Source organism: Microtus pennsylvanicus, chromosome 3 (genome assembly GCF_037038515.1).
Source record: "Microtus pennsylvanicus isolate mMicPen1 chromosome 3, mMicPen1.hap1, whole genome shotgun sequence".
Lineage (NCBI taxonomy): Eukaryota > Metazoa > Chordata > Mammalia > Rodentia > Cricetidae > Microtus > Microtus pennsylvanicus.
The window spans coordinates 125078321-125103536 of record NC_134581.1 but is presented as its reverse complement, the minus strand read 5'-3'; the positions used below and the strand labels follow the sequence as shown (position 1 = coordinate 125103536).

The 25216-nt window shown below is 45.7% G+C and overlaps 1 protein-coding gene across 1 annotated transcript; it reads right to left on the bottom strand.

Annotated features, from left to right (window-relative positions):
• Positions 1 to 2496: 2496 nt before the first annotated feature.
• Positions 2497 to 15314, bottom strand: LOC142847324 (epidermal retinol dehydrogenase 2). Its single transcript, XM_075968039.1, has 6 exons — positions 14847 to 15314; positions 12140 to 12271; positions 9733 to 9832; positions 7290 to 7434; positions 5589 to 5714; positions 2497 to 2844 (listed from the first exon to the last, which is right to left on the bottom strand). The coding sequence occupies exons 1-6, from the start codon at positions 15177 to 15179 to the stop codon at positions 2751 to 2753; spliced, it is 930 nt and encodes a 309-aa protein (XP_075824154.1). The 5' UTR covers positions 15180 to 15314; the 3' UTR covers positions 2497 to 2750.
• Positions 15315 to 25216: the final 9902 nt, after the last annotated feature.

Below are 25216 nucleotides of genomic sequence, written 5' to 3'. Positions count from 1 at the left end.
AGGGACCCAGATGCTGTGCGGACAGAACCTTCTCTGTGTCCACCCTCACAAGCAACTGCCCCCATCCTATACTTCTAGTTTTCAAACTGAGGAATTAATTCCTGCTGTATAAGCCACTCAGTCTGTGGTATTTTGTTCTGGCAACTCAAACCAATGAAAGATAACACCATAAAATAAAACCAGTACATTACAAAGACTATTATATATATATATATATATTTCAGTCAAATTACTTCTTATTAGAGAATTCCTCTTGGATTTTGAGCAGCAAGTATCCCAAATGCTGGATAGCATGCCTCAGAAGGCAGAGTGGCCCGTCTAGGGGACTTGGGGTAGTTCATAGCCTCCATTTCTTTAGGCTCATTTAGGTGATTGGCTCTTGATCATGGCTTTATTAGGACTGAATTTCAGCTAGAAACTGGTATGAAATACGCTGGGAACACTTGCTCCCCAGGGCCATTAAATCACCTTGTTATTTATCACCCTCTAGAATCCTCTCATTTACATGTGGTCTCTTCTCATACAAGTGCCTCAAGTTAATCTGAATTTGTTTAGACAATTTTATGGGTATTATAAAACCACAATTGAATTTCAGACCTTTGTAGCAGCCCAGCTGAGATGCGCTCCAATTAGAAGTAATTGCTGTTAGCGCTGTTATGATGTGGTGGGTGCCCGCGCAGGCTCGGACCTTTGTTCTGCTGAATTCCCTGAGAGCCACTTCTTTAGCCTTCAACTAAATAGACAGGCTCCAGAATACACGCTCTCAGAAGCGCAGTATAGGAGCAATATTGTGCCTCTCTCCTAATTAACCTTGTTAGCCAAGGATTTACAGCATCAGTTGGTCGGTCGGAGGGGGCTTTGATCCTCTCACTACGCATCCACAGTGGTGGAGGATCCTGTGTGAAGTGAAATGCTTTGTATTCTTTGGCATACACTAAATCCCTTTTTAAAATTCTTTGAGGGGCATGATGGAGTGTTTTTGTTTAATGAAATGATGTGTGGGAAGCATTTAGCGTAGTGCTGGACACAGTAAATATTAGTTATCATTGCTATCGTGGCATGATATTTGAGGTAGAATGTAAAGGAACAGAACCGGTTTCTAGGATCCTGAAGAACATTCAAGAGCAGTCACCTGCACTGCGTGACTGACGCCTCCAAGAGCATCTTACCCAGGAGATACTTAAATTCTATATTCCTTTGGCTTTTAGAGCGTCTGCCAAGATAACTCTCCCTTCCAGCCTCATCAGAGGCAAGATACAAAAAAGAATCCATTTCTCCCACAGGGTGAATGAGTTGCTGGAATATGGTAATTAACATATGTTTCTTAATCTCGCTTTTATAGTTAATTTACAAAGCATGAAAGCCGTTTGCCAGTTGATTAGACTTCAAGAACACAATGGCGTGGAGGCGAGGGTGCCACTAATGAATACAGATGAAAGAAATTGTTCATTCTGTGAAAAACACCTAGCTGCGAATCCGGGCTTGAATTACCAAGTTAAACAGTGGAATCCGCTCTGGGTGTGGCCTTCGGATCAGTTAGTGACAACAAATCTAACTCAGTAAAATTTCATTTTCAGAGTAAAAACAACCAGTTTCTGATCTCGTCTTGGATAAAGATGTGATCCCACCTGAAAGCCTGGAGTAATGTCACGGCCAGGAAAGCCCCGGAGCCTTGTGTCGGACAGGCATTTACCTACAAGTGCCACTTGACAGGGCGCTGGGCAGTGGGCTGCTTAATTCTGCCAGTCTGACAGGATGCGACCAAGTGTGAGAATTACTCTGTCTGTGTTACCTGGAGGAGGTAAACTAGGTAGGAGGACCCACCCCGTGGGCTGCAGGGCTGCGTGGGCGGCACGGCTGCGTGGGCGGCACGGCTGCGTGGGCGGAGGGCTAGCTGAGCACCGGCATTCATCTTGCTCTCTGACTTTGGGGTACCGCCACTTCCGCACCCTATTGATTGTCCTTTCAAATCGAGTTCAGATAAACGCTCTTTCCCAAGCTCCTTTTGTCACGTGTTCTGTCAAAGCCGCTCAGACAACTGAAGCAGTAAGCCCCTTGCATACTCGTGGCCCAGGTTCAAAGGAGCCCAAAGTGAGAACAAGGCCATAGAAGATCTGCCTTTCTGTGTGTCGTCTGGAGAGAGGTCTTGCTGCAAGAAGCTCAAGGCACCTCCTTCGCCCCGTCAAGGTTCAACCACGGCGACCTGCTCCGTAGGAGCTGCCGTAATTAGGGCAGCTCATTGACCTCACCTCTATCTCCTAGAATTAAAATTTTTGTTTCGTTTCTAAAATGTTTTAAAATTGAAATACCCCTCCCCCATTCTCCTCCCTCCAGCCCTTCCCAGTTACTCTACACTCATTCTCTTGGGTTATATTTGTTACATACACATATATCTGTAAGCATCAATATGTATAAATAGAACTTGCTGAGTCTGTCTTTGTTGTTTGTATGTGTATAGTTTCACTGACATAGGGGTTGAAATAGAAATGACAAAAGAGTCATTTTTATTTTTCAAACAACAAACAACAGCAAAAACACCAAACGAAAAAGAAAAACACTCAACCAAAAAAAAATAAAACAAAACAAAACAATTCAATTGCATTTAAATGACACTGGAAGGACATTCTGGTCCATAGAGGAAGATGGGTTATACTTGTCTTTGGGTTCGGTCAGACGGAAGCACCTTTCTTCTTTGATAGAAGCCTGCTGTGGCAATGGGCATCAGATGACACTGGGCATGGAGCTTGGCTTTAAGCTTTCTTCTTTGGGCCAGTGAAGCCATCCATCACGTGGAAGACTCCCAGATAGTCAGCTATCAGCATTCCTGTCTTGACAGGCAAGAAGCTACAAAGAACGCAAGAGGAAACGTTTTTGGTTACCATCCGCGAACACATCTCTGCTAGGTCAGTTGAAGACAGTCGCTTGCGCAGAAGAAATCACTTGTTCATGCATTCATCACACGGGCTGGGGCTCAGAGGGTTCCTGCACGGCTTGGGATATTCAATTCGCTCATTTTGGTCTCCAAAATATCACCAACTTAGAGTAGCGTGTGTGTACTCTGAAGATACTGGGATTGTTGGCACGTGTTGGAGTAGGTGGGTCTGCCACTGGCACTCTCAATGCCAGCTTAGGCAATTTACCAGCTTGTACACCTCATATATAAGCTGAGGGTGTCCCTCTTCCTACGACCACTGCGAGGATGAGACACAACAGACTCTCCCGCAGCTGGCTAACCAAGCTAAGGTATTTGTGCTTTCCATCCCCAGCTCTGCCTGGGGGGACACACAGATGCCTCTGCCCCCCCCCCCCCCCGCTGACCTTGACAACTAACAGTTCAGAGTAACTGACGGTAGCTGCAGAGAACCTGAGATTTGTTTTCGGGGTGGGGTGAGGGAAAGGGTTTGGGCCCACTGCTGCTCTATTTGACACGCCAAGGCCTACACGTGGTCTCTGTGTTCCACAGCTTCAGGGCTCTGGTAAACTGTTGACATACTAGGGAGATTTCCATCAGTCAGCCCTTAAATCTTCGCTTGCCGCCCCCTTCTCACTGCAGTTCTGAGATTCTCTTTCCTGGCTTGATACGTATGCCAGACTTATGATGCCCAGGATAGCTTCTTTCGGTAGGGCTGGAGGTCTTGAGACAGGATCTCACTATGCAGCCCAGGATGGCAGATGCACAGCAGTCCTCTTGCTTCAGCCTCCCTAACGCTAGTGTCATGGGTATGAACAGCTTGCCCACCTAGTCTTTTTTTTTCTCACATGACATCTATCCCCGACAAGCCAATTTCTAACTCAATAGGGGATGCTTTGTATCTTGTTATTTTATGTAACCCCAGGTCCTTGAACAGTGAGTGCCGCATGGCTAACACACAGCTCTCTACGTGTCTGAAGCAGCGTTTCATGTAATTTCTCTCTCATTGAACCCATTTGTTTTTCTTCTACTTCTCCAGAATGATGTAGTCCTTCAGCAAAACATGTCCCAGAATGGGCAGGCCATAAAAGTCATAGATCATGATCCAGAGTAAAAAAAAAAAATGAAGCTTCATGTTCTTAGAGTTAGCTCTGTCATAGCGCCATCTGCACGTACACAAGCCCTACCCACTGTTCTGTGGGGACACACACTGTCCAATACCCAGATATTATCTAATCTGTATGCACCGCCAAAAACTATCATTGTGGACAAGGCAACTGAGGCCTGGACAGCAGAGGGCATGTAAGAATTACAGGCTTGATACAGAGCGGGGCCATAAGTCTGGGTTTCGAATTGCTTCTCAAAGACCGCTTGTGCTGCCTCCCACAGCCTCTTGGCTGCAGGGTTCCCTCCTGTGGTAGAGGAAGGATGGAAAAGGAAAGCCTGTAAGAACACTTTCTGTTTCTAAGTAGATACACTTAGTTAGTGGGAAAAGCATGTCTGTGACTGTTAGCCATGTGGCCAATGTGAAGAATAACGACTATGCTCGAACATTTGAAGAACTGTCATTGTGATTGGGAGTGGAGCCGTGTACAGAACCGGTGGGCCAAGAGAGGAGTAACAGGAGGTACCGAAAAGACCGATTCTACTCAACAGGAAGTGGTGACTGGCCGTGGAGTGTGTTCTTCTTTGTAAAGGTGTGGTCCCTGGGAGGGGAAGCACAAACACATCCATCACTGAAACTGAACTGAGAGACTAGGAATGAGCAGGGGGCTCAGCAGCTCAGCAGCTCAGCAGCAGCCTGCATGTGGGCCAGTGTTCTCAAGGTGTTGGTGCTGGATTTCAGCAGTGAAACGCAGTGTAGGACACAGGCGTAGGCAATGGTGCTCTCTTCTCCTCCCTCCCTCCTTCTTTTTCTTCCTCCCTTCCTTCCCTTCCTTTTTTATTCCTTTCTTTCTTCTTTTATTTCCTTTTCTTCTTCCTTGTTTTCCTTTCATTTCTTTCCTTCTTTTCTCTTTCTTTCTTTCTTTCTTTCTTTCTTTCTTTCTTTCTTTCTTTTTCCTTTCCTTCATCTTTCCTTCTTTTCTTCTTCCCTCCCCCTCTCCCTTTTCTCTCTCATTCCTTTCTTCTTTTCTTTCTTTCTTTTTTTTCTGGTGCAGGAACTCAAGCCCAGAACCTTGTGTAAGCCAGGAAAGCACTCTACTACTAACCTAGACCCAGCCCTCTGTTGCCTGGTTTGAAGATTTTTTTCTTCTCTAGTTGATAAAATTTAGCAGCAATTGCTAGTTTTACCAATACTGCAGATTTTTGAGGCATCTGGCTGACTGTACTGGAGGAAGCACAGATTCCATATCTACACTGACACAATCATTTTAGGACGAATGTAAGAACGTCGTTACCAAACAGAAACCAGGTATCTATTTAAAGCTATCCAGAGCTCATTTAGTAAGACCACTAAATTTTGACAATAAGGCTAAGTTGTTAGAGAGGGTCTCTGGAATCATGGTGGGGGCACTGCAACTGAAGAAATTGTCATGGAGATGAGAATCAGTATGGAGAAGATTTTCCTTTTAGAAATCCATTAATCTAACAAGTGCTTTCCTAGTGGCTCTTCCTGGTAGGATGTGGGAAAGGTGGTGATTGGCGCACGGGGAAACGTGGAGGCGGATGCCATTACCTTTTTAAGAACATTATGAAGTATAAAAACTTTGGCATATACAGGTACAGCTTCTCCTGCAGAATAGCTTCCACTATTTTTCTGACTGCATATTCTGGCTCCAGAATTGGTAGCAGAGAAGGACACCTAATGTAAGACAAAAACTCAAATTAATAAAAAAAAAATCATTCCTCAGGGTTAGGGATAAAGAATTTATAAGACATTGCCATATCTATTTCTTGCTATTTCTAGATTTGTGCACTTATTGTCAAAGTAGTAATAGCACAAATATAATATGAAATGGAAACATATTGTAATGAATACATTCATGTTACAAATAGTCACCCATATAGAACCTTATTGAGTGATCTAATGATTTGGGATTCCCCTCTGTAATCTGTGACTATGTTTTATTATGGTTAATAAAGAAGCTGATTGGGCCTCTCACAGGGCAGAACAGAGAAAAGCAGGAATTCCAAAGCAGAGATAGATGAGAAAGTAGGCAGAGTCAGTAAGACGCCATGTAGCCGCCAGAGGAGACAGGCACCTAGAACTTTAACTGGTAAGCCACAGCATTGTGGCAATACACAGATTCATAGAAATGGGTTAATTTAAGATGTAAGAGCTAGCTAGAAATATGCTTAAGCTATTGGCTAAACAGTATTGCAATTAATATAATTCCTGTGCAGTTATTTTGGGTCTGCGCAGCCAGGGAACAAACAAGCAGTCTCCACCATGGACTAAGCGTGACATGAGTCAGTGGGAAAAAACTGGGCTGTGTTCAGAAGATGTAAATCTGGGTATTTGTGTCTGTAAGGCCTGAAGGCATAAGGCCTAAATTTACACCTAAGCCTGACGTCCATATGGCGATTTGGATCAAGAGTTGGGGCTTTGTGGGAGCCTAGCCAGTTTGGATGTTCTCCTTCCTAGACCAGGATGGAGGGGGGAGGACTTTGGACTTTCCACAGGGCAGGGAACCCTGACTGCTCTTCAGACTGGAGAGGGAGGGGGAGAGGAGTGGGGGAAGGGGGGAGGAGTGGGAGGCTGGGAGGAGGCGGAATTTTTTTTTCTCAATAATAAAATAAATAAATAAATAAAAAATAAATTAAAAAAAAAAAGAGTTGGATCTCGGAAAGTAATTAGGTCATGGGAGCGGGGCCCTTGTGAAGGAGATTAGTGCCCTTATGGGAAGAGCCACAGCAGAAGTGGACCCTCCCTCTGTCCTTCCCACTCTTTTTATCCCTTGGCCAACAAGGTCTAACTAACAAGACAGTGGCCATACACTTCACTCCACCCTGGCTCTTGAACTTGCAGCCTGTAGTGCTATCAATAGGACCTTTCTGGGGTTGATCCACACACGGTGTTATTTGGGGAATTCTGTTGTCAATCCAGACATGTGGTGTTCTTTTAAGGAATCTTGGGGCTGTTTTCCTTTAATGATGTCTAGTTTAACTGGGCTCAATCAAGAATGCCACTGAATGGCATTGGGTGGCAGAGAGAGGGAACAGAGAAGCAGAGCTGGGGCCACAGAACATATCTGGACACTGGTGATACACCGAATGCACCAATCAGCAGCTTAAACACATGTGTGAGCTACAATTCTGAAACCACTCATGGACCAGAAAACATTTTAGAAAAGACCCAAGCAACTCCAAGAAAAGAGTACAATCGGGCGGGCAGACAGTCAATTTAAATGCCTTTAAAATCAAAAGGCATACTTACGCAGTCGTGCAACCTTCAAACATTCCGGTTTTGATAAAGAATGGGCACACAATTGTAGTTTTGATCCCATTTTGTTTTTGAGCAGATGTTTCCAGAAACACAGATTCAGCGAATCCAAAGGCTGCGAATTTACTTGCACAATAGTCTGGGGGGGAGGGAGAGAGAGAGAGAGAGAGAGAGAGAGAGAGAGAGAGAGAGAGAGAGAGAGAGAGAGAGAGAAAATGAGAGAGAGAGAGAGAGAAAATGAGAGAGAGAGAGAGAGAAAATGAGAGAGAGAGAGAAAATGAGAGAGAGAGAGAGAAAATGAGAGAGAGAGAGAGAAAATGAGAGAGAGAGGAATTGTTGTTCAGGTCTGCATGGCCCCTTGCATTCTGTCACCATGTGGCTCAGTGACTGAGTTTTTCATCATGCAAAAGTTAATGACAGCTGTGCACTGAGCAAGTCTGCCTCCATCTTTCCAGTTGCTCAGGTGATCATTAGCATCAGCTTTTAGCAGTTCCATGGTGCTCGCTAGTTTGAAGTAAATTTGACACAGCTAGAGTTATTGGAGAGGAGGGAGCCTCAATTGAGAAAATGCTTCCATAATTCCAGGCAAGCCTATATAGGGAGTTTTCTTAATTAGTAATCAATGTGGGAGGGCCCAGTGCATTGTGGGTGGTCATATACCTGAGCTGGTGGTCCTGGGTTCTATGAGAAAGCAGGCTGTGTAAATCATGTTGAGCAAGCCAGCAAACAGCACCCTCCACGACTTCTACATCAGCTCCCTCCTCCAGGATCCTGCTCTGTTTGAGTTTCTGTCCTGACTTCCTTCAGTGATGAACAGCAATGCTGAAGTGTGAGCCACATAAACCCTTTCCTCTCCAAGTAGCTTTGGCCACGGTGTTTCATCACAGCAATAGTAATCCCAACTAAGACAATTTTATTTTAAAATAAATCAAGGACAACACTTTTTAAAAGCTATAATTGCATGGTACCTTTAAGAGATTATAGTTATATATTTATATAACTTTTATTTGCTTGGAGTAACTGAAAATGTTATGTGACTTACTTTATTATAGTGATTTAGAACCAGATGCATAACAGCTCCAAGGTCTATTTGTATTGTCAAGCTTTTAAATGACATTACATTAAAGTCACTCATGATAGTAATTACAACAGAAGATGTGGCAACCATTTCAAAATGATCGTATGGGGAGGAATATGCAGTAAGTAGGAACATGGGCCATGAAATGATATGTTAATAACCGAGTGGACTCCGAGATGAGAAAGACTGCAGGATGCTCTCCTAGACCACAGTGCCAGAGTCACTTACAAGCCATTGCTTGTTGAGCTGTGACAACTATGACACAGGATGTAGGATGACCAGTCCTTACTTCAAATCACATAACCTCAGCAAGTACAAATACATACAAAATACATAAAATAGTAAGTAATATAGGGACCTAAGCAAGGATGCTCAGCATGGTCTGCGGAACTTGGGACTATAAATGTCCTTCCAACCATAAACCTTGTATTTCCAGTAATGAGCTTCTGGAACACAGCAAGACAGAGTTTCCAGTCAGTGCCACTCCCAGGGTTCTGCCAGCTCCCCCACCCCTGGGACAAAACACTGAGATAATCAGCTTGGAGAGAGGAAGGCTTTACTTCGCCTTACAGCTTTAAGGGTTTTTCTTCACGGTTACTTGGTCTTGTTGCTTTTGGACCAAGGCAAAGTAATATCATCATGCATGGGCATGTGACAGAGGAAACCAGCTTACCTCATGGCGGTCGAGAGACAGGGAAGGTAGCAGGAAGGAGCCAGGACTTCAGCCTCTGCTCTGTGGGCACACTCCCAGTGACCTCCTAACTTCCTTTCACCTGGTCACATCCTCTGTCAGTTCTACCATGTCTCCGGAATGCCAAGGCTTTTACACAAACCCCTGGCAGTTTTACACACAGAGTTTGGAAAGCAAAGGAACCTTCTCACTTCTCCAATGGCCAACCGCCTACACGTCCTGTCAGTCTCTGCTCTCTCCCCATGCCCAGCAGATTTGATAACCAAAGTTGCCAAGTGAAAAAGAGATTCACAAAGATCTCTGTAGATTACATCAGGGACCACCTAACAGAAGTCCAGGGGAAGGCTGCTGGGCTCCTTAGCATCCTGCAACAGTGCCGAGTGAATTTGATCTCTGAACACAGCTGTGTTGCTGAGCTCTCTTCCTCCCCCCCCCCCCATCTCCCTTCTCTCTTGAGTAGACAGGGCTGCACGAGACCTCAAGACTCCAAAGCGCGTAGTCCAGGTTGACGTCTGTCTATCAACAGCAGTTCTGCTGCCTAGAGCAAGTCTCGCCCACATTACTGATCAGACCTTCAGTGCGTTGACCTTTTTATTCTTAGGGCATGAGGTGAATGCTAGTGACTTAGCGCTATTCTGCAAGCTGAAGTTGGTCAGAAATGGTCTTACCTGCCAGTCCATTGACTCCAACTAGTCCAGCCGAACTTGAAATGCAAACCAAATGGCCATGGTTGTTAGCAACCATGGCAGGCAGGAAGGCTTTATATGTCTAAGAAGAGCAAAGGAAAGCCCTTAATACTTAATAACACGTGCTATGCTTTTCTCAGATGTATATGTGGATATTGTGATTAAAACATTTTTTAAACTAATGAAATGCTTTAAAGGCAATGGATATAAGAAACTAAGCACACATTAAAGAGTATTTTATACCATTAAACTATTATCTCACCATGACATTGTCAATAATATTAAAACAGTTTATCCATATTAATGCTTTGTTTGTATATGCAATATATTATATATAATATATTAATACAGTATATAATGTTGTATATGTGTGTACAACATTAAGATCACAATCAACGTGGTGCAGGAAAATCTTTGTTGTGACAGTCATAATCCAAAACCCATAAGCACTTATGGACATTGTTGTTTTGGTGTATATTACATTTCTTTCTTTGGCTTAATTCTAATTTTAAAACCTTTCCTGAACACAGTTCACAAGACACACTGCTTCCATTGAGGAAGAACTTTGTTTTAAACCAGTCTATACTTCTTTGAATGGTGGCCTTTTATTTTCAATACTAATTCATAAAGTAAAATATATTTTTAGACAGTGGGCACTTAGGCTGTGTCTCAGTCATACAGAACACCTTCATTTTTTAACTGAGACCCTACAGAAAAGTGGTACAGGAAGGGAAATGGACTTCTGAGGAAGATGTCTTGAACAACAAGCAGAAATTAACCACAGATACAGACAAGGAGATTAAGAAAATGGGTTCTAGGCTTGAGAAACAATTCTGTGGGTGTTTGTTGTCTGTACACACACACACACAAACACACAAACCAAACTAACCCCCCCCCAAATCAAAGCTAACAACAACATTAAAATAGAAAGAACTAAAAGCAGCCTCCTATAAAGGCCCAGTCTCTCCTCTCTTCAGTCATCTGCTTGACACTGCTTTGTTTCAGAGAAAGAGGCAGAAAATCAAGTGAAGAAGACAGGCAGCATCGTAACAGGGACCCTGTGTTCAGGGTCCAGGGGCCCCTCTGTGGCTCTGCTGTGAGGACTGGAGCCCAGCGGTCAGGCAGTTATGTGAGCCTCTGTCAATCAAGTCGTATGCCCATGCTTGGTCACACACAGGATTTCAAAGATATGAAGCACCCAGAAGGAAGCAACACACAGGAGAGGACAGTAGGGGCCGGGGAAACAAGAATGGCAGAGAAAGAGAAGGAGACTAGGGAAAAACAGAAGTAGGACAGCCATGAAAGCCACGGGAGCAGACTCCAAAGGGAACTGAACTGTCTAGATGTAAAGATGTAAGTAAACTCACCACACACCACACACACACACACACACACACACACACACACACACACACATCCCACAAATGAGAGGACATTTGGGACAAAATAAGTAATTCCATAGGGATACAACAGTTTCTGACATCTGGGTCTTTCTATTTTTCTTCCGTAAGGACTCGTGTGAGTTCCTACCCATAGGCTGTGTAAGGACCCATGTCGGTCCCTAACTTTAGGCTGTCTAAGGACCCATGTGGGTTTCTAACTTTAGGTTGTATAAGGACCGTGTGAGTTCCTAACCATAGGCTGTGTCAGGACCTGTGTGGGTTCCTAACTTTAGGCTGTGTAAGGACCTGTGTGGGTTCCTGGTGTGGGAGGCCCTTCTGTCACTGTTTTTATTGGTTAATGAATAAAGAACTTCTTTGAGCCTATGGCAAGGGCAGAACAGAACTAGCCAGAAAAAGCTAGGCTGTATGCTGGGAGAAAGGAGGGCGGAGTCAGGGAGTCACCCGAGACAGACCTGGGAATTTTACCCGGTAAGCCACAGCTATGTGGCAATACACAGATTAATAAAAATGGGTTAAACTAATATGTAAGAGTTAGCCAATAAGAAGCTAGAGCTAATGGGCCAAGCAGTGATTTAATTAATAAAGTTTCTGTGTTATTATTTCAGGGCTAAGTGGCTGGGAACAAACGAGCACCCTCCTTACTGCAGGTTCCTGATATTAGTCTGTGTAAGGACCCATGTGGGTTCCTAACATTAGTCTGTGTAAGGACCCATGTGGGTTTCTAACTTTAGTCTTTGTAAGGACCCGTGTGGGTTCCTAACTTTAGTCTATGTAAGGACCCGTGTGGGCTCCTATCCATAGGCTGTGTAAGGACCTGTGTGTGTTCCTCACTATAGGCTGTGTAAAGACCCCTGTGGGTTCCCAACCTCCCCCATGATTAAGATGTGTGTGTTATTTAGACCTTGATAATATTGTTATAGAGCAGGAGAAAAATACTTTGAATGCCAGAATAAATTTGCATTTAGTACGAGAATAAAAAGAATCACCCATAAATGTGCTTTGAAATTGACATCAAGTGACTTTTCCATGAGGTCATCGGGACAGTCGAGGAACTTCTTGCCTGTTACAATGCCAGCATTGTTGATGAGGATAGAGACGTCACCGACTTCTTTTTTAACCTGGAACGGATGAGAAGAATGCCACCATCAAACCGGTACTTCTGTATATGATCTCTTTCCCGACATTTATATAGTATTGATCCGTACTTCAGGCTGGATCTACATGCTCATCACAGACTCCACGCTGCTGCAACAGATGTCTAAGCCCAACACTGCACTTCCTTCTCTCCAGCACAGACGGGAATGCTATGACACCACTTTCCTCCTCGACTCTGAGCTCACCTTACCACCTACGTCTAGGAACCTTGTTGTGTGTTCTGCATTGGTAGCACATCATTCTAGTCAAATGACAGATATAAGAATAGCTTTAATATAACCAAAAAGCACATAGACCCCATCCTGGCATCCGCGGAGAGAGGGAGGAGGCAGGAGCCCATGAGAAGAAAGAAAATATATATCTTGAATATAAGGCAGATTAGAATCTGCCTGTCTTGTTTTCCTCAGCAGACTGGCTTTCTTCTCTCCACCTCGAACTTTTAGGAACAAGATCTGTGAGTCATGTTTGTTGCTGAAGTACCAGCTTGGAATAGCATCCAGGCACTGTTGCTTTAGAAGGTGTAATACTGGACCCCTCCCCTCTGACAGCCTTCAGTTTGTCATCTTGGTTCCTAACACTTGTGAGCCTTTCCAGGATGATGACAAAGCTGCTAATGTCCCTATGTTCTCCTTTGTGTCCCCTATTTCATCAGTGCCATTTAAATCACACACTAGCAGTACCTGACCCCAACCGCTGAAAAAGAATGACCCATAGAAGTTACCATGTGTCACAAAGGACACTCACGGCAGTTCCTCTTGTATCTCTAGCTGTGAGTGTGTGTACCCATGTGTGTGCATGTAGGCATATGAGTATATGCGTCTGTGCATGTCTTTGCATATGTGTGTGTACACAGATGTATGTGTGGGTATATTTGTGTGTGCACATGTACATATGAATATGTGCGTGCATGTGTGTGTGTGCACCTGACAGAACGGATAGTTTGAAGGACATCAAGTACTGCAGAATGGTACTGGCGAGGACACGTCACGGTGGAAAGGCGGAAGCTGCTGTGATGGGAGGCCTGGCCTCAGCATCTGAGTGACACGCCTGGGTTTTCCCTTAGCTGACACAGAGACAGTGAGAACCTGCATTCTGTACCAGGTTTCACATAAAGCACTGGATTAAAATCTAAATGCGTGTATGACACGAGCGAGACTATGACACGGTGGACCATTTCAGAGGTCAAGTATCTGGTAGAGATTCAGGAGACAGGGAGGGAATGATTTATAGAACCCTGCACTAATTTGCCATTGAGACGAAGGTCTTCCGTGTGTGAGGATAGGCTCATGACGCTGAAGCCTGGCTAGAGAGGTTGTGTGTAGTTAGTGCAAGTCAGCAGGTTAGGCGATAGGTGCTTCCGAGGTAAAGAGCTACAGCTGACCAGTTGACTGCACTTGAGATGCGCTCCCAGAGTGAGCCTGGCTGAGTTTATCAGGTTCGGATTCCCAGACAGCATCAGACAGTCTGTCCTGGAATAAGTGACAAGAAAGAAGGGAAGTAGAAAGGCTGTTGGAGCAAGCTGACTTAGATCCTTCCTTTCCACCAAACTGGGCAACACCAAGTCCCCTAGTTGGCCCGGGAGAGTAGTGCGTGGTGTATGTATCTCAGCGTGGATATAGAAAGCATTTAGAGCAGTGGTTCTCAACCTTCCTAATGCTGAGACCTTTTAATACAGTTCCTCATATTGTGGTGACCCAACTATAAAATTATTTTTGTTGCTTCTTCATAACTGCAATCTTGCTAATGTTATGAATTGTAATATAACTGTCTGATATGCAAGATATACGATCCCTGTGAAATTGAGAACCATTGTTTTAGAGGCTTTGGATGCAAATCAGTACTGGAGCAAATGCTTAGAAAGTACCAAGACCCTGGGTTCAAGCCCCACTACCATCAAAATCAAATAGCTATTCTCAGGATGAGAATTCTTGTTTTCTTATGAGTACCTGTAAAAAGCACATATTCTGATGGAAGGCATGAAGGGATGGGAGGGTGGACCTATCCTGGGTTTAACTCAGACTGTACAGGGTGCCCACATACTAACTATCTGATCTCGGACAAAGCACTTGGCATTTGTTTCTGGCCCCTCGAAGAAGGATTCTTCCACATTTTATTCCTTCTTACACTGCACTAATACAGTTGGCACATGGGAGGGGTGTGATCCAGAGCACAGGGTGCCACACAGGAATCAAGAAACTCAAGTCCTGGCCATACCCTTGTCAATTATCAGCTCTGTTCCTAAAAGAAGCTACATGTCGGCACAGATTCCCTGTCCTTATTTTTGGAGGGGAGTAATAATTTACCTTATAGGGTTATGTTACATGCAGGGCTTTTAGCAAAAGCATTGTGCATACAACAAGAATAAAAAATTTCGAATTCTTATTCCCCCAGGTTGTTTTGAAGTAGAGGTATATTGGAGACAATTGGAAGGCACTAAGACAGAGAGGCCGGTGAGCAATACTGATACATGCCAATGTAATTGCATAGGATTCTCACAAGCCACAGAAAGCAATGAGACCCCCCCCCCCCAAGATGTACCTGGTCGGCCACTCTGTACACTTCTTCCCTTTGGCTGCAGTCGCAGGTGTAGGCATGCGCTCTGGTGGCTCCTGCATCCCGAGCTGCCTGTAGGCTCTCCTCATTGGCCTCTTTATTCACATCCCAGAGAACGAGCACAGCTCCCAGGCGGGCGAACTGTAGGGCTAAGAGCCTTCCGAGTCCACTCCCAGCACCTGTTATGAGGACTATTTCTCCAGCAACATTCTTCTTGGGCTTTGAGATCAACTGGAAAAGTAGGGCCTCCAAAATACTAAACAGCGACTTTCCTAAGAAAACAAACATGTCCTTTGCCGATTCCAGGTTGGAAGACATGGTCCGGCCAACACCTTGAAGGCAAGAGAGAGTTTTTTCAGTTTCCTTTCCTGAGGGAAAGTATCGAGAACGTGATACAAATGTTCTTTCTGGCAGCGGACACCGAACTCAGGGGCAGACAGGAATACAGCAGCCTATGACATTGGGTCCAGCTTTCACACACGGCCTCCAGCTCCATTCAGATCTGCATACCAGCTTTGGGCCACATGTAACAATGCTTGTTAATTGGCAACTGGATCCACCTCACCCAAACTTATGCCAAGGGGCGTGCCTGGATTCCTTTCCAGTTAACCTTTGCCTCACTAACTATGCATCCTGACGTGCTGTTCAGTGATCCTGCCACATCCTGATATGTGTGTTATAACTCTTAGGGTGCTACGCTTTTGTCTCCTTTTCAGTTTCCTCTTCCTCATTTGTAGTACAGTTCTTTCATTTGGTGGCGCTGCTTAAGATTTGAAGGGAAAGGATTTAGTTCGGTGTAAGGGTGCTGGCCTAGCCGGTGTGAAGCCCTGACTTCCATCTGATTCCCAGTGCAAGAGCAAAAGAGATTTGAGAGAAAGAGGAAGCTGTAAAATCCTATCTGCACAGAGTATTTGAGGAGAAGTGACTGGGGCTCCATCTACACCCTGAGTCCCTTCCGGAGGCTGAGGGCCCCGTCCAGTCATCTCCCCTCACTTACAGGTTGGGTGAGATGAACTCGGATGCCTTCTCTGCCTCTGGGAGATGCATGGCAGTCCTCTGTCTCTCTGGATCTCTCTCCTCTCTCCTAGGCTTGGGTGTTAGGAAAGTTCTGTACCTGAGATGAGAATGTGCCTTGATCTCTCATAGCTCTGGCTCACAGACAGTGTTTCACAGATGGTACCAGTTGTCTTGGATTCATAGTACAGATCACCAAAAAGACCCAACAGGTTTTTGGGATGGGATAAGGGCTTCCCTGAGTGGGATGTCCTATTGAGAGGCTCAGATGCAGGTCTAGGTTTCCAGAGATAGGGCAGACAGTAGTGGGCCTGCACTTGGCTGGTTGGCTGAGGACCAACTAAATGCTGTCAATGATAAGGGGTAGTCCAGTTCACTTTTAGAAAAGTTTACACGTGGGTTAACAAGGGTTTGGCATGAAGTTGATGCGGCCTAAGCTCATTTCTGGCTTATTCTATACAGATATGACTGGCAGATAAAGAGGATATGTATGGGCCTGCCCAAGGCCACTGAACTAGCACTAGGCTGGGCTGGCTCCACGTTATGTGTTCATCAAGTATCAGCTTCAATTGGCTCTCTGTACGCTGGAGCTGCTGGCCCTTGGTTTTCTCATAACCTCAGGATCAGGACCCCAACTGTTCTAAGTGGAGAAACAGATTGTCAGCACAGAATTGGCTCATCACAAGCAAGAGTGTCATAAAGAAAAGTTCTCTCTGGTGGGAGACTTGATCCAGATTGGAAAAAAGCAGGAGGGAAAGATTGCTGGGAGTAACCTTACCAATGATGGCCATCAGGAATCAGAGACTGGGCAGTAGCTTGATGGGTCCTGATCTGTGCCTCTGGGGTATTTCTGGTTAACAATGCTCCTGGGAGGGGACTGAGGCTCAGATCTGTGCTTCAACACTGGGTTTTACTGTACTCTGGGAGCAACAACTCAAACCCTCTGCCAGCGTTGCTCTGATTTATTCCCAGAGTAACTTTGGAAGATTGACTATGATCCTTAGGCAATGTGCAATGAAGTCTTGAAGGAAGACTCCCATTTTAATATGCAATCCCAGGGTGTGTTCCTGCAGCCCCCGTCAGGGCTGTATGTGAAGGGACACTCTGGCCACCCTTTGGACACAGTGCATCTCACTTCCACTATTCTTCCCACTAGAAAACATACAGCAGGTGACACAGCCAGGCCACTATGTCCCCTTTTTGGCACAATATCATCATGCCATCTCCTGCCAGAAGACAGAGCTCTGCTCAGTGGTCCCCAGCCCTGTGCAGAAGGGTCAGGACGATGTAAACCCTACAACAAGGCCTGGCTTTTCCCTGTCTTGGCAAATGTGTCCTCGGAGCCTGGTAGCACATAGTAGCCTCCAGGTCAAGTTTAGGGTGTCTTCTGTGTTTTCATATGAGGACAGAGGTTGAAGTATTTGGGTTGGAATTCTACATCTGTCAGTGCCTTCCTTGCCAACTCTGATCAGCATTATTTCTTCGCTGGGATCTCAGTCTTCTCTAAGAAGCTAATGTTCATGCAAATGCTATGCTCTGGGGTTGCAGGAGGGAGCAGGAGCAGCGCAGGGCCGCTATTAGTGGTTAAAACCATTTGGACCACTTAAGAAGAAATAAAGTAGGCATCAGCCTGCACACAGATGTCACCTAGGAAACACAATTCAGAGAAGCTGGCTGGCTTTTAGTCACAGCATCATCTCCGTATCTCCTTCACAGCCTCCAGAAGGTGACATATTCAGAATATGCTGTGCTAGAGACAGGCCCAGAGGCAGCTCTGTTAGTCCCTAGTGCTGTCATGGGCATTTGCAAGAACAAACGGCCCAATGTTCTCTAACGAGACCCTTGAAAGGTGGTTATAGCAAGCACACTGACAAGCAAAAAGCGATCGTACACCTTAATTTCATCATAATGATTTTTTCTTAGGAAGATGCAAATGCACTCCATTTAATCAGGCTGAAAACTTGGCATCTTCCTCCCCAGTCCAAAGCCGAGATAACTAGGCACAAAGTAAGTCCACAGCAATTGCTCTAAGCCCAGGGTCCCTATGACAGCAATACTGCCCTGGTTCCAGGGAGATAGACATGGTCGTGGTAGATAAACCAACAACCACAGCTCCGGAAAGGGGTGAGCGAGAGGTTGCAGGGAGGAGGTTGTATATATGCAGGTCTGGGCAGCATGCCCTAACAGGGCCAAGCAGGCACCCATGCTGTTCATCCTCGAGGGACAGACGTCTGGATTTGTCCAGAACACTGCTGTCCTGCGGTGGGGGCCGACAAATTGTTGTCTCAGGGCTTGATGTTAGTCCAGGACTGCTGAGGTTCCCCTGAGCTAAACTTTCATGACTGGGTCTGGTCACCTGGCCGCTTCTGCCACCTCATTAGAAGCAGCCAGGGACTCTGGGATCTCACAACTCACCTGGGACACAGCTTCCTCTCTGGCTACCACGGCGAAGCAAGCCACTTCGTAGGTTTCAGGCACCTAGGTCCCAGGCTGGCAGCTCAGCGAGGTTCTTGTGTTTATCCCTGGGCAGGCTGAAGCACAAGCCCAAGGGCGGGACTGCGCTCCCGCGGTGGGTGGAACCTCAGCACGCACACAGGACTCTCCACACTGCGTGGGTCCGGAGTCCTTCCTGCAGGTGGTAACCGGATAGTGGGGACTGTACGTGCTGTCCAGTTCTGCCCACTCCTTTTAAAACGTCCCATGCCCAGGCAGGATGCAAGATTCTTAAAACAGAATCTCTGGGTTGAAAAGGGCAGAGTCAGGAGTAAGAGACTTTCCAACCCCAGGTGTGCTTGCAAGGGCATGTGGGGTTTCACAGGGTTTAGGGACCAAGCAGCCTGCAGTTCAGGGCACAGATGTGAAATTCTTCAACGCTTTTTGATTCTGTCACTTGGAGCCTAAAGTCTCAGGAGTCTGTAAGGAATGGAGGCATGAAGTTGGGATCTGTCAGGAGGTGGGTGCGTGGTGACTGGGGTGCCTATGGCTCAGTCAGGCGGGGGGCCAAGAGAGAATTTGTTTTAAGAAGACAAGGTTGAGCAATAAATGTAAGTAGAGTAATGGTCATTGGTGTACGATGACCTGTTTCTTTTTTTTTTTTACTTAGTAGTATTATTTTTTTTATTAATTTATTTATTTATTAAAGATTTCTGTCTCTTCCCCGCCACCGCCTCCTATTTCCCTCCCCCTCCCCCAATTAAGTCTCCCCCCAGCCCGAAAAGCAATCAGGGTTCCCTGTCCTGTGGGAAGTCCAAGGAACCCCCACCTCCATCCAGGTCTAGTAAGTTGAGCATCCAAACTGCCTAGGCTCCCACAAAGCCAGTGCGTGCAGTTGGATCAGAAACCCATTGCCATTGTTCTTGAGTTCTCAGTAGTCCTCATTGTCCGCTATGTTCAGAGAGTCCGGTTTTATCCCAGGCTTTTCCAGACCCAGGCCAGCTGGCCTTGGTGAGTTCCCAATAGAACATCCCCATTGTCTCAGTGTGTGGGTGCACCCCTCGCGGTCCTGAGTTCCATGCTCGTGCTCTCTCTCCTTCTGCTCCTGATTTGGACCTTGAGATTTCAGTCCTGTGCTCCAATTTGGGTCTCTGTCTCTGTCTCCTTTCATCACTTGCTGAAGGTTATACGATGACCTGTTTCTAAAGCATTGCCTGTGTTCAAAGACCCAAACAAAGCACAGCTGTAATATAACAGACAAAAAACAAGCGAAATCAATAAAATTAGTGAGTGATCTGATGGGAGCGGCTCGCCGCCGAAGAGCTTATAATGGAGAGTGCAGTTTCATGGGTGGCACCGCCGCGAACAGGAAAAACCGGAAGCAAGAACCAGCTTGGGTGTGGATGTAAATTTCAAGAGTGGGAAGGGGCAGAGCAGGTGGGCAAGGCCCAGAGGAGGGCAGCTGCAGTCAGACTTTGTCTGGGACAGGCTCAGGCAAGAAGAGAAAGCCTGGAAAAGAAGTGGGTAGGGAAAGCTTTGTCTGCGTTCTCGGTGCTTAGAAGTTTGCCTGGCAAAAGCAGGCCAAAGTTTGGGTGGCTGTCCTGTGGGACAGGTGTGTGGGCATTGCTGTTAGGTTAGCCATCATCACCCGGGCGCATCTCTGGGAAATCTGAAGAGTTTCTAAGGAGACCATGAACGACTGTATAACGATTGTATAATCGTCTCAGATGCCCCTAGGCGCTGTGAAAGCAGGCAGCCAGCCAGCCAGGCAGCCTAGCAAGAAGACATAACAGGATGTAGAGACCTGGGGGTGCTGCAAAGGGAGAACGGACCAGGGTGAACAGGGGAGTGATACCTAGGGATGATGGTGGACTGAGGTTTGAGGGCGCCTCCGTCATACAGTCTGTCTGTGGGTTCAGATGGATGGACACTGGAGAACACCAGCTTCCATTGCTTCATGGCTTCTCTTAGCAGAATCCTGGAATGTCACCTGTCTCTCTGCCGAGACATCGGGGAGTGACCTCAAGGAAGAAATGAGCATTATTAGGAATTTCTTCAGTACAGAATATGGGTGTGGGCAACATGGGTGCGTGGCGGGCGCAGCCGGAGCAGCTGCGAGCCTGAAAGGCAAGGGCTCTGCTTTGGCTTGACGGTGGGAGACCCAGGCTTGGTTGCTACCCTGAAAGCTACGAGAGGGTTCCTGAATGGAGTCCCTCCACAAGGGAAAGAAATGCACAGTTTATGTTGGAAACCATTTCATGGGCTAATTGACATAGGGAACACGGTCTCGGTGCAGTCTGAGGTTCTTGGATTAGATAGAGAAACACTGAAGGATAATTCCTTTCAAATGGACAGATCCTTTGAGAAAGAAGATGTGTTCATATCGGGAGGTAGGGTGTCAGTTATGTAATCCTCAAATACTGACACGCGTGCATACACACACACACACACACACACACACACACACGACCTGAAAAGCATACACCCTCTGACCCCATTCTTTCCAGGGAGTCAGGCACTATTGTTGCTTTTCAGAGGGGAAAGTGGGTCTCGGGTAGTCAGAGATGGAAAAGCCTTTGACTCTGACTCACAGACTCTGATACCACCTCAGGAATTAGATCTCTTAAGGAAAGTCTTTGATTACTCATTTCTGCGTTATGTGCAAATGGGACAGTCTCAATGGGCTATACAGTCAAGGTGTTCAAGGCTATGGAAAATACTCCACAAAATACGAGTTTTATAGACATAAATATTTCCTGAAAATTTCACCTACGGGCATTGAAGCAACTGCAGATGATTCACCAAGCTTAGCACCTTTGCTTATTAAAGCAATGGCATTCTGATCGATTTTTACTGCTTCCTTTGGCTTTTGTTTGCCTTCTTCAAGAGTTCCATTTTCAAATATTTTTGTTTCATAATAAAATGATTCTGAACACGCACACATGTTTTCAGATGGTGAACTCCGGATATGCAGCAGATCCTGCTTTCTCCCCAAATTTCACTGAAAAGAAAGAAAAGACATAGCATGTGGATAGATAGTGTGACGGAAAAAAAAAGAAGAAAGAAGAAAAGAAAAGTGGCTCCCAGGGAGTGTTGCCTAGCTAGTAATTGATCCCATGTCCAGAAACCAAGCAAAAGCAAAAGACACCAAGAGCTGGAACATACCCCGGAAAACATCGCAGACATGATTCATCCTTCCCCACCCCAAGGACCAGATTCCCTAAGATGCACACAGAGTGGAAGTGGGGCATGGGGCGCACAGATGCCCTAAGGATGTCAGTGTGACAAACAACTGCTCGAGTATTGTCAGGAAATGAAGGAGATGATTTTATAATGGGGAGAGGCAGGACAAAAGCCACGCGTAAATGCCTAAGCCATGTAAACTTCCCTACAGCAAGAAAATAAGCCAAGTAAAATAGCAGCCTAGTGGACTATGATCACAGGTAGGTAGCTAGCTACCGCAGTAATGTTTTCAGGGACCAGTTGGAATACACGAAGAAAAGTCGGGAGAAAAATGACAGAAAATTCACTGGCTAGCAGAAATAAAAGAAGGACTCTGAGAAGGGGATAGATTTTACTAGTTTTCATGGAAGTCAGTTGAAAGGATTGTTGTGAACTGTGTGGGTGTAACCTGGCGTGTCCCTTGTGAATGACAGTGGGACCCTAGTTATGTCTGTTGATTGTTACATCACTGAGTGTAATAGATCCCTGGACACAGAGAGTTTTCACTGGGGCTTCTTTCTGAAAGCAAACGAGCTGGGGACCACTTGGCCACCTCTGCTTCACTAACTGTGCTGTAGTCCGGCAATAAAACTATGAGGCTAACACTACCTTTACTGGCAGGAAAGCTTCAGAAAGTAGCTAAGGAAAAAAAAAAGCAAAGAATAGCTCCATCAAGTTCACTTCACGATCACACTGTTTGTGCCTGTGTACACTTGCTGGTGTGCTGGTGTGTTTACTATGCATGGAGACACACAGAGCATTGCGCCTAGAAGGATTCTTTGCATTCCTCACAGTGGGGAACAGATTGAGTGTGTGTGTGTGGGGGAGGGGATGGTTGCTTCCCATGTTTTAACATTTGCTTCTATGACGTCTGGTATTTTTAAAAAGTCGTTAGTTGGTCTGTGATACTAAAAATAACAATAAATTAAACATGTAAACCTTCTTTTTTTTTTAAACTTAAGAACATATCCTCAGGTGAATACTTTATAAAATACTTAAAGGAATACAGCCACCAGCTGATATATTAAAGATGTATCCATTTCATCAAATACATTGTACTGATAGAAGGGGGTACTCAAACACTTTCTGAGAACTGATTAGTCAAAAACCGTCTGTTTCGCTTGTGTTGGGATGAGAGGAGAGCTCTGCTGATTGGCTGGAGAGTGGGAGAGACACATCTGACCTGTGAACGATTGGGGCGTGTTTGTGTGAGTCATCAAGGCTGAGTCGATGGGGGCGTCTGTCCTGCTTCCTCACTGGGGGAAAGTCAGTGCATAGCAGAGTCGTGGACATGTCAGGAACCTGAGATTGGAGGACGGTGGTGACGGGGCCAGGCACATGACTGGACTTCTCTATGAGCTATGTTTCTCGGGATGGCCGGGCAGGAAGCCAAACGTTCATTCCACCTCACTCAAGCACAAAAGGACGCATTGTTATATGTTGGTTCTTGGTCTTCTATTTATTTCAAGATCATTATCACTGCTAACAATTTCCCCCCTGAGTAATCACAGTATGAATGGCATGGTAATGAATTTATGGGATTTGACCTAGATCGCTGTGTTTCCATCACGTTGGAAGATAAATCAGACAGAGCCAGTGTCCCATGGCCCAGTTTCCCTCTTCGTTCTCCCTTTCTTTTCTGAGATTTCTGTTCCCTTTAGAATCTTTGATCAGAGGAAATACTACTAACAAAGGACTTTAACTGTTTTATATCAGTTGGGGAAGAATGATTTGGGAATAAGTGACCGAGGTGAGGAGCAAGACGCTTTCTGTCCCTTTGCCTGTTTTTCTTGGTTTTGTTATACTGTATTATAAAGCTCATGCATTTGAAGCATACAGCCTGAGTGTCAGTATGCTGTGCTGTTTTGTGTTAACGCCTTTATCAATAAGTTTTGCTGCAGACATTTTAAACCACATATTGACTTAAATTTTATTGGATAGTAAGAATAAAACTGAACACCGGGCGGCGGAACGCAACGCGGCCGGAACACCGGGCGGCGGAACACAACGCGGCCGGAACACCGGGCGGCGGAACGCAACGCGGCCGGAACACCGGGCGGCGGAACGCAACGCGGCCGGAACACCGGGCGGCGGAACGCAACGCGGCCGGAACACCGGGCGGCGGAACGCAACGCGGCCGGAACACCGGGCGGCGGAACGCAACGCGGCCGGAACACCGGGCGGCGGAACGCAACGCGGCCGGAACACCGGGCGGCGGAACGCGGCCGGAACACCGGGCGGCGGAACGCGGCCGGAACACCGGGCGGCGGAACGCAGCCGGAGGACGCCCAGCGCAGCCGGTGGGGACCCACTGGGACCAGAGCGGCAGCAGAGGACTCAGGCTGCTGGCGGCGGGAACCGTCCCAGCAGCAGAAGCAGGCTGCAGGGACCGCGCGCAACACCAAGAACAGATCGCCCCACTACAATTAAACCAAAGAGGTAGGCCTTCGGTTGGGGAGGTCCCTGGCAAAGGAGGAGCCGGGTCCTATTCCTGAAGACCTTTCTGAGGGGTGAGAGGGATCTTGGCCCCCGGCAGGAACCAGGAAACAGAGCAAGGGCATTTTGTAAGAGGAGCCCCTGGCCAGCAGGGGAACCTGAACCAGTTTTAAAAGACCCCTTAGATAGCATCGATAGGAGGAGATGGGCAGGCGCCAAGGAAAGAATTCACCCAATAATCTGAAAAACAACATGAAAACACCAGAACCCAACGATCTTACAACAGAAGGTCTCCAACACCATAACACAGAAGAAGTGGAAAAAATTGACTTTATGAAAGCTGTAGAGTCCCTTAAACAACATGTGAAAAATGCCCTTATAGAAATGGATGAGAAGTATAACCAAAAATTTGAAGAAATGAGTAAATACGTACATAATACCCTGGGAAACCAAGAAAGAACGATCAAACAGGTAATGGAAACAGTTCAAGAATTGAAAACTGAAATGGAAGCAAGGAAGAAAACACAAACTGAGGACCAGCTGGATATGGAAAATCTAGGTCAACGAGCAGAGCCTACAGAAACAAGCATAATCAATAGAATACAAGAAATAGAAGAAAGAATCTCAGATTCTGAGGACAACATAGAGAAAATAAACGCTCTGATCAAAGAAAACTGCAAAGCCAACAAATTCTCATCACAAAACATTCAGGAAATATGGGACACAATAAAAAGACCAAATCTAAGAATAATAGGAATAGAAGAAGGAGAAGAGTCACAGCTCAAAGGCCCAGAAAATATTTTGAACAAAATTATGGAAGAAAACTTTCCCAACATAAAGAAAGATATTCCTTTGAATATTCAAGAAGCATATAGAACACCAAACAGACTGGATCAAAGGAAAACATCCCCTCACCATATAATAATCAAAACACAAAATATACAGGTTAAAGAAAGAATACTAAGAGCTGCAAAGGAAAAAGGCCAAGTAACTTATAAAGGTAAACCGATCAGACTTACACCTGATTTCTCTATGGAAACAATGAAAGCCAGAAGGTCCTGGATAGAAGTACTGCAGAAGCTAAGAGACCATGGATGAAAGCCCAGACTACTATACCCAGCCAAGCTTTCGTTCACTATAAATGGAGAAATCAAGACATTCCAGGATAAAAACAAATTTAAACAATACGTAGCCATGAATCCAGCCCTACAGAAAGTAATAGAAGGAAAATTGCAACCCAAGGAATCCAA